General features: G+C 41.8%; 1 protein-coding gene across 1 annotated transcript; it reads right to left on the reverse strand.

The window, feature by feature from the left end:
- Positions 1-839: 839 nt before the first annotated feature.
- LOC118415957 (kelch repeat and BTB domain-containing protein 8-like) lies at positions 840-4,579 on the reverse strand. The gene is made up of 4 exons (XM_035820922.1): positions 4,325-4,579; positions 3,960-4,099; positions 3,526-3,723; positions 840-2,619 (listed from the first exon to the last, which is right to left on the reverse strand). Exons 1-4 carry the CDS (start codon positions 4,568-4,570, stop codon positions 1,734-1,736), a joined length of 1,470 nt encoding a protein of 489 aa, XP_035676815.1. The 5' UTR covers positions 4,571-4,579; the 3' UTR covers positions 840-1,733.
- Between the last annotated feature and the right edge of the window lie 5,160 nt (positions 4,580-9,739).

The following is a 9,739-nucleotide window of genomic DNA, read 5'->3' on the forward strand; positions in this document are numbered from 1 at the left end:
GACCCCAGGGTCAAAAGGTAATAAGTCATTCACTGATTACCCTGATATTGTAGCAGTCTGTCTTTTTCTCTCTCGAAGGAAGGGTTTGATTTTGATTTTATTTACTCGGCCGTGGAATCAGGAGAAATACAGTCAGGGCTACCCAAAGAAAGGTTAATACTATAAGATGTTGATTTGTGACTTATTTTGATTGATGTTACAATTTTAAGACCATATATCCGTGCACAAAATAAAGCGCCTACCAACAAACCTTCGATCAGACCTCTGGTCTTAAAATTGTAACATAATGTAGACTACCGTCACAGATAAACGTACATTCTAGGTTTTGATTTATTTACTGTTTTCATTGAAAACTCGTTGTAAAAATATGCTTCAGTTACAACGAGTTTTCACATTGCTTTGGTAATTTAGTACGTTTTGTATGTGAATGTTTGTACCATTATACAGTAGAGAGATTATAGGTCTGCGGATGACTTACATTGGAAATATGGTACGTCTCGGTTGATATCTTTCTTTGAAGACATGATATCAACTTTATTTATCTAGGTGTAAGTTTTCTGTACGTGTTGGTTTGATGCCGAAGTAGCTTTGAAGGAACATGCAGATGATTTCATAAATACATTTACGCAATAAAAGGGATAATAGAGGGTTATTTTTTCTTATAGATATTTCTGGGGCAGTTAAAATGTGACAAGCTGTCAAAATGGGTATCACAACAAAAATTATAAATGCATCATCTATCAATTTCTTCTAAGTACTATTGGCCTTGAAACCGAATAGCACTTCACTAAAGAACGAACCATGTTGATCAATGAATATTTATTGTCAAAATGAGAAAAAGTATACATATATATTGTAAATGGAAATGCAGGTATATAAACTAGTTTTAATCTCATGGATATGCGCAACAGTGTAACAGGCTTCTGAAGAAAAACTAAGTGTAAACAAATATAACACAAAACAATACAACAAGTTATGCATAGTATATGCAAACGTCAAAGCTGAAAACGATTAAATTTACAGTCAGACTCTGTTCCACACAAGCTCTCACTGCCCTGGGCTCCGTGGAGACCTATAACGAAGGGCCTGGCCTAAACGGGTTGCTAGAATCAAACATTAGGCTCACATAAAAAAAAACATAGCCAGGCTAACACACAAGGCTTAGTAAGAATCATACAAAACTTAGTCAGGCTCACATCCAAAACGTATAATGTAGGGTAACAAACAAAACTTAGTCAGACTAACATACAAAACTTAGTCAGGCTAAAATAGGAAACTTGGTCTAATATACAAAACCTACTCAGGATAGAATACAAAGTGGGAGAAAAATACAAAATTAAATACAGGAAAAACCATTCTACGACAGGAAAATGTAAGTACAATTGTAATATAAGTACAATTGTTTTGACACTTTATAAAGAGTGTATCTAGAAATTGCAACTGTTTGCATGCGTGGAAGACACATCAAGTCAGTCATGAGATGAGAATCTTCAAACTTCAGAAAAAAGAACCATAAACGTTAACATGCTCCTAGCAATGTGCATGGTACATATGGCGGCGTCGATCTCTGCTTTCAGGCCATTTGGCTACACTACTTTGTGAATGGGTTTCCGTCAAAATGCAACTTGTTTTAAATGTTCCAAAAGACCTATCTCATTTTTGGGTTCTCCTCAAAAGCCGAATTCTTAACACAAATATCATTTAACAATCCTACCCTGTAAGATTGTTACATTCTATGTGTCCTTATCCTGCAGTTTCAGATACGGTAGGTATATACGCGCCGCAGGGCACAGGTGACCATACGAGAAATATTCCTTATTAGGCAAAGTGGCCTTCAAGTCTCTCCAGGAATCAGCAGACCTGTCATACACATAGACTAGGTGTTCTTCGTCATCCTCATCATGATCATAGCAACAGATGAACCATATGTGCAGCTGGTTCCCCAATACAAAAAGACTGGGAATACTACTAGTTTCACGGTTTCCAGGGTTCGGCCAGCCTTGCAGTTTCTGCAAGCAGTCTGACTCTGTGTCGTACACCATAGTCTGACTGAAGTCAAAATCGGTGCAGAAAATCTCTGTTCCCATGGCAACGGCTGTACGAAATTCAAAGTCGAGTTCTGGTGATGGGCTCCGCTTACACCAACGGTCCTGTCTCGGGTCGTAGCGATGCACTTCCGAGGTTGTGAGGAAATAGAGGTGTGAACTGCAGGACAATGCTGCACTGTAGCCGTATGTAGTATTGTCAAATTGCGGCTGTGAACACTCCTGCCACTGATCTGTGTGCCGGTTGTACTTTTTCATCCACACCAAACCTTCTGCATTTTCAGCAAGGTAGTATAAAGTCCGATCAACTGCAACAAGGTGCTCCTTGTAGCAAATCAAATCGTTTTCCAGTCTCAGCCACGTAGATACTGAGGACATACCGGCATGTTCCCACACATTTCCCGCATGGTTGTACTTAAGCACAGACGACTGATTGTTGCTCTCTCGATCATGAGTCAGAATGTAGATGTTGTTATCACTGGTCACTGTCAAATCTGTGGCTCCAGGTTTACGATCGTAACTGCAGGTGATGTACTTCCCTTCCCGAGGATTCATGAAGAGAAGATCATTGGAACTGATGAGGATAGAACACATACGCAACTGTCAATAACATGGACTTGAAACTCATATCTTTTCCTCAGGAACGAGGTCCACGTTACAGCATGCACTGATGTCATTTTTAAAATCTAATCTTAAAGCCTCAAAGAAATAAATTCAACATGTGTTGGAATTCTGAAGCATTAAAGTTACATTGAATGCTTCATAATTCCAACACATGCTGAACATGGTAAAACAAAACAATAACAAACTTACTTAAGTGTTAATCACGCAACCATTGGTTTATTTACACCGACGTTTCGGTGACCGTCTGTCACCTTCTTCAGGGCAATTCTGACTGGTTCACATTGTACTGCAGGACAGGTGTTGCTAATCACAGTTTAGATGCGGTCACAAAACGTTAAGTATTTACATATGTACAGGCAGATGTATGCAGAGGGATCACTTAAGTGATTTTTGCTAACAACATTTTGCGATAGAGTACCAAGTTTGGTAGCTCTAACGCTAGCCTTTCACGAGTTATGCGACATAACAGTTGCTGAGGACCTAAAAATTCCCCTCCCTGGTCAGAACAGGTTTAGTGCAAAATGTTCTGATCTTTTGCATAGATTATAATAATGAGCAGATATTAACAACATATTATTATATCAAACTTTTCAAAGTATTCCTCTCACAATGACTATGCAATGTATATGACGATATGTATCATCGAAAAGAATAGAACATAAGATTTATCAAACAAAACACTTTGGAGCCCGTTTGGACCCCACTCGGTCATTTTAGTAGAAAAGGGTCGGGCGCTTGACGGTTAACATAAATGAGAAATTGAAAATGTGTATTGCAGGACCTTAAAATGTAGAATAATCTTCTACAAGGATTGTAGACTTAAAAATTGAAACGAAGAAAAAAAGAATATACTGACATTCCATCGGACAGCAGAACCATTTCAGTAGTCCTTCCAAGTCTCGAGCTCGGTTTTCCATTCTGTACCACATTTCTGATGACCTCAGAGCTCCCAGGATCCTCCCTGACCAAGGGGTGTTCCAAGATGGCTGCCCTGTCATCTGAGGTCAGCAGGTTAAAGCGGATGTGAGGGAGCATGCTGGGTAGGTGGAGCAGTCTGTTGAGAGTACGAGAGGGTAGTAAACTTTTAGACATTGCAGGAGAGAATTCGGGGATCTTAATCTCTTGTAAAAACTGGTAAAAGTCACTTGTTAATATAGAACTTAGAAACCAAACACCCTAAACATTTCAATACATGCAATAAAGTATGTACACATCCATATTCATGGCAGGGCATTGTCACTCTCTCTAAAGAACCCCTTGAACATCCATATCTATAAGTAAAACGCCCACCTGTCCTCCCTGCTGTGCTGCACCCATCTCACCACAGCCTCCCACACTGTTGTCTCCTCTTTAACATCCAGCTCATCATGGCTGATGATCTTAGTCAGCTGATTCACACTCAGGCTGCCAAACTCCTCGCTGATGGAAAACTGTGGAGGTGCAGAGTACATGTTGGTTGATAAGGCTTAACATAAGGTTTGTTAAAAATGAACAGTTAACACAACAAATAAGGGAATTATTCCTTTAGAGTATTTTACTAATAGGCACCATAGAAAACCTACCATCACTTGAGTTATGCAAGACAATTTAGTTAACTGCTTTTCAAAAGATTCATGGTCAGCAGAAGTTACCTACTATCAAAATATAAGTCCCACCTCAGCAAAGTTTATATCGATCCACTCCACACAGCGCCTCAGGACAATATCTGCAGAAAAAACATCAGCAAAATTGTACATGTCGACAAAGGTGGAGTGCTCCACGTTCATGGCCATGTAGCTGCTGCAGGTGTCTCTCACATAGTCCAGTTGGAGGAGGTCAGCTGCCTGGTACAGGGGCTGCACTTTGTCCAGTGACACATTGAGGGTTCCCGAGTAGATGTAACTCAGGATCTCCCCAAACATGCCTGCATCCAAACCCTGCAAAACAGTAAATCGTAACAATTTTCAAACATTTAACAAGTAAGATATCACTGTCAGGGTGTATAAAGAAGGGAAATATATACAAATTTGCTTGATTACCTTATGAAATTCATTTATTTCTACCATTCTGTTATCTTATGTCCCTTTAATCTCTACTACTTCATACTAGTACTTCATCTGTTTCCGATAACTGTAAAGACTTTTTTGTTGAAGATATTTGCTCTTTATAATGTGGCCAAAAAAATGAACTTTGACCCCAAAATACCGAAGAGGTCACTAGGTGGGGAGGGGGGCACAGTGAGGGATAAATTCAAGGTAGCAGAGTACAGTTTTCGGCCTATGGGGCCTCCTATAGTTAAGGACCGCAAGGTGACTGACATCGACGCGGATAAAATTATAGTAGGGTGCATTTGGGAAGCACGACAGACGAGTATGTTAAAGTCGAGGGAACAACGTACAAAATAACCAAAAACAAAAAAATATTGTGGTTTTTTAGCATTGTGACGCCCTCTTTGAAATAGGGTCATGCGGGGTCACCCGGAACTGCAGCCGAGTCACATAGACAGCCAGCTGTAAAGGTCACGCGTATTTATACAACGACAGGCCAAACTGTAAAATCTCATTCGTGCCATCTGAAAGCCGGCATATTATACTACCACACAGTAAAGTTCATCCCTCGCTTACATGTACTTTAAGGTATTTACGAACGATTGAAGATTTCGACCGCACTACTAGTATGTTTTTACCCCTACATCATTGACTCCGGGGGTCGCGTAGAAATACTGTACTCTGCCGCCTTAAAGGAAAGTTCGACATTTGTTCGTTTTGGTAAACAATAGATTTTCCCTGTTTTTCATGTTTTCTATGGTACGCAGCATCTTTAAATGTTCTCTGTTTTACTCTAAGTCTTTTCTAACCCTATTCTACACCAAACCTACCTGTAAAACAACCGTCTTCTGACGACTTTCCGCCATGTCACTTGTAAACATGGCCCTGAAATAGGGGCTGGCCGCGGACAGAACAAGCCGATGGCAGGGAAACCGCCGGCCCTCGACTTCAAGGACGACATCCTGCAGTACCCCAGCCTTCTGTAAGTCGTCCACAGATCCAAGAAACCCATGCAGATAGCTCTCGTCTTGGTAGGAACGAGGACGAACTGCGCTGACGTGGGGTTCTTGGTGTGCAGCAGCCATGTTGATGATGATGACATGACCCCAGGGTCAGGGGGTAGCTGGGTAACCCAGAGTAACAGACAAATGCTGATTACCGATATAGTATAGCAGTATGAGTCCTGTCGTCTCCGGAGATGGAAGGATGCCTGTCATAGGATTCAGAAAACCGATACCGGTATTTGTACCGCTGACAGGAAATATTTGTTTATTACTCTGTGACACTGGAGGGTAACCTCCAGTATTAACAGAGTATTGTAATCACTTTGTGCGTTGGGTGTTCGCACCTATATCTCTATGTTCCGTATGCCGCAATCGCATGTTGATTGGCATGTCGTCTGTACTCGGTTAGGAAATGATGCACGTTGTTTTTTTGTCGCCGTAGCTGTTTTTATTATGGATGTAATAATTTCAGTTTTCACCCCTACGCCGTCCGGTATAGTGGTTCAGGTCTTCCTTATGATTGTGCCTTAAGCGTTGTAGTTATTTGATACCGTCAAGCAGATGTTGGCCTCGTCGGAATATGCCATCTCGTTTGGGCTTTGCGTTTCCAATATTGAGGTTGGCTTGACATAGCATACTGTTAACATTTTCCGGTTCAATGTATGTAGGGGAAACTGAAAGATCGTTAGGTGAACGAACCGCAGAGCATCAGAAGTCCATAGACAACAAGGATTGCAAATCCGCGCTCAGTCAGCACTTTACTCAAATCGCGCCACATTGTAACGACCAAACCCATCTCTGACAATATTATGATCATTGACCAAGAACCACGCAATGCACATCGGAAGGTTAAAGAAGCAGTCCACATTCAATTGGAAGGTGCAAAACTGAACCGGAACGATGGATGGGAGCTGCCCAAGTCTTACTTACCTCTACTCCGCAAGGAGGCGGGGGTGAGGGGCAGAAGATCCACGCAAGTCTCGACCTAGTTCTCGCAACTCTCGCGAAAACTAGGTTACTCCGTGAACATGATGGACTGCCAGTCATCGAAAATTTGGAGGTATGTTTTCTTACCTTTGATAAGTCACTGATTGATGAAAACTTTTATTAACAGTTTTCGTTTGGTATTGAAAATATGCCTCACGAGACAGATGTTAGCACGTCTGTAAGCCGGTACACTTTAAATATATAATCGAAGTTTATTTGCAAGTTCATTCCCGTAGGATAATTGAAGGTACATGTTAAAAACAAGATAGGGAATATGAATAAATTGAAATGTTTTATTGCAAATTATCACATAGCCAGGCGCCGCGGACCAATCAGAAGGCCCCGTTTCACGTTGGTTATGACGCCGTAACACATAAAAGTCCAGCCAGGCCGGTGTGTATCGCTCCTCTGATTTGTCAAAATGAATCGACACCAGCACCATTGTCGACGCAAATCCACACCGATGCCGGTGTCGATTCATTTTGACCAATCAGATGAAGCGAAACACACAACAAAGTAGGGGATATGCAGGCATTGGCCAATCAAAAGGAGCGAAACATATTTTCGAGCAGAGGGAATAAGTACTGACTGCAAGGGGGAATGGCTCCTTCTGTTAGCATTGATAATGAATTTTGTTATTCTAAAATGCCAATGTTTCGAATATTTTCTGTGGAAATTTTGGTTTCGCTTCACTCACTCGGTAGTTTTATTCGGTGGTTATAGCAAAGGACCAGGCTATATGACACCATGTACACCTCGGGGCGGGTCATTAACCCTTAATTCATCCCCATATTGGGCTTATTGCATGTGAACAAAATCAAATACATAAATAAATAATCTAAATGCACAGATTAAGTGCTTGTTGGTATATACAGAATGTCGAGTGCGATTCTAAAACTCACGTTATTATTGCGGGTTTTTACTTTTTTTTTTGAAAACAGTTGAAAAGGAAATGCCCCACATTTTTTATGATAGATTGATTTGATGATCTTAGCAGAAGGTGTGTCTTTTTTTAAATGAAAAGTTCGGTCTGATTTCGGACACTCAACTGCATTTGCTGTGTCTTAGACCTTAGACCTTAGACCCTCCCGCAACACTGTTGCATTGGTCGACTCGTCGAGCATACTTCCTCCAAAGGTTGCGGTCTTGCGCAGCTACTGCAATGGTTCCCATGCTGTTTAGCCCCATTTTCCTTCCATCATCTAAGATTGTCCGTCTTAGTGTAGTTTTTGGCCTGCCCCTGGGGTATATCAAACAAACAGGGCCCAGCTATCCGCTCCATCTGCGAGTAGCCCTGTAGGCCCCGGTGGGCGGAGAACGTACCAGGCGACCTGCTTAAGCACGGCTAATATGACAGCTTTGGGTCGACATCTGGAATGGCTTGGTTTCAGCAAACTGTAGGCTTCTAAAACCCTCCAAATCTTCGTGAATTACTACTCTCTGCCCCCCTCCCCTTGATGTTTACATCGCTATCGTCGAATTTCTAGCCAGAAATAACCTTCCAGACAAGGAAAAATTATAATAGCATCGTTGTTTTTATTTCTACAGGAAATCAGACTCACATGGGTGTTGACATCCGACTTCATAGACATAAAAGCACGTATTATAGACAAAAAACATAACAATGTTTTCAGTATTCTGTGCATTAACCTTACTCAGTCCACCATATTGAATCGCACAGAATTCTGGGGGAAACGCTTACTGTAACTAAGCAACAGAAAATTTCTAAATATTCTGTTGGTTAAATTTACGTGACAGATGGGCGGAGCCAGAATCCTGGCTCCCGGACACTGACCCGGGGTGTCACTAGCCTGGCTGCTGGAGCTCCCTGAAGGACTTGCCTAATTGGAAAAACACCCCGCTCCTACTCGGGGGTCTACTAGCAAAGCAGGGCTGCCTGAGTGGGTTAAAAATTGATATGTCGGAGTGCCCTTAGGCATTCGCTGTGCACTGCTTACAAATCCTTTCATCGCTTTACAGTGGATACGCTGAGCTTGTTGATAGCTTACATCTAAGATAATATTATGACAGCCTGCATCTTCGTGTTACAAAATGATGATGTCTTTTTATTTTGACTTTTGACATCTTAAAGTGTTCTATTCATCTGATGGCTTGATGCCCCAGTGGCCTTATTGAAAACTGAACCTTGATAGATCACGCGGATAGATACACGTTTTGCAAATATTGGGTGATATTGTGATTTTATTATTGTGATATCAAAAAGGCTTGTAAGGGGCAAAAAAAGTTGCGAAACATAGATGCAAAAATAAATCTCTAATATCCTATATTCTACCTTCCTAGTGAAATTATTGTCGGAACTGACGAAGTGTGTTTTGAGGGAAAGCATGATGACACAAGACTTCTTTAAAGTACAAAGTGGGACCGCGTAGCACAGTGGTTTTGTGTTCGGCCCGTGACCGAGAGGTTGCGGGTTCAAATCTGGCTGCGTGTCACCGATCTTGTACATGGGAAAGGCACTTTACACGACTTTCCTCACTTTAATCAGGTGGAAATGAGTACCTAGCTTCGGCTAGGGCCGTCCCTCGGATAGGACGTTAAATGGAGGCCCCATGTCTGGGGAAAGCCACACCCCAGGCACGTTAAAGAACCCTCCACACGTGCGATGGTGCGGTGTGAATGGTTGAAAACGTACAGTACCTTGGCCGCAAGTGGGGCAATTACTGTCGTATTGAGGTCACCTGAGTGGCGCCGAATGGCAGCTCACTCCAGACACTAGCGATAGTCGTATTAAGGTCACCTGAGTGGCGCCGAATGGCTCGCTCCAGACCCTTGCTATTTAGCCCCGCCTATTGTAAGCTCCTCGCAATTCAGCCCCTGGATGCAAAGAGTGAGTAGTCGGCCCATCCAATTACCAAACATAACAGTACTTTACAAACCCGATGCTCTTTCTTTTAATCAGTAAAAATTTATTGCTAAAATGGCACAACTTATAGCTTGAATCTAATGTTCGTAATTTGGCTTTGTAAGCAAACTTGTAAGGTAAATAAGGTAAATAACGAATCAAGGCTTTTCGTGCCTACCTGCACCGGAC

The sequence above is a fragment of the Branchiostoma floridae genome, chromosome 5, assembly GCF_000003815.2.
Source record: "Branchiostoma floridae strain S238N-H82 chromosome 5, Bfl_VNyyK, whole genome shotgun sequence".
Taxonomy (NCBI): Eukaryota; Metazoa; Chordata; class Leptocardii; order Amphioxiformes; family Branchiostomatidae; genus Branchiostoma; species Branchiostoma floridae.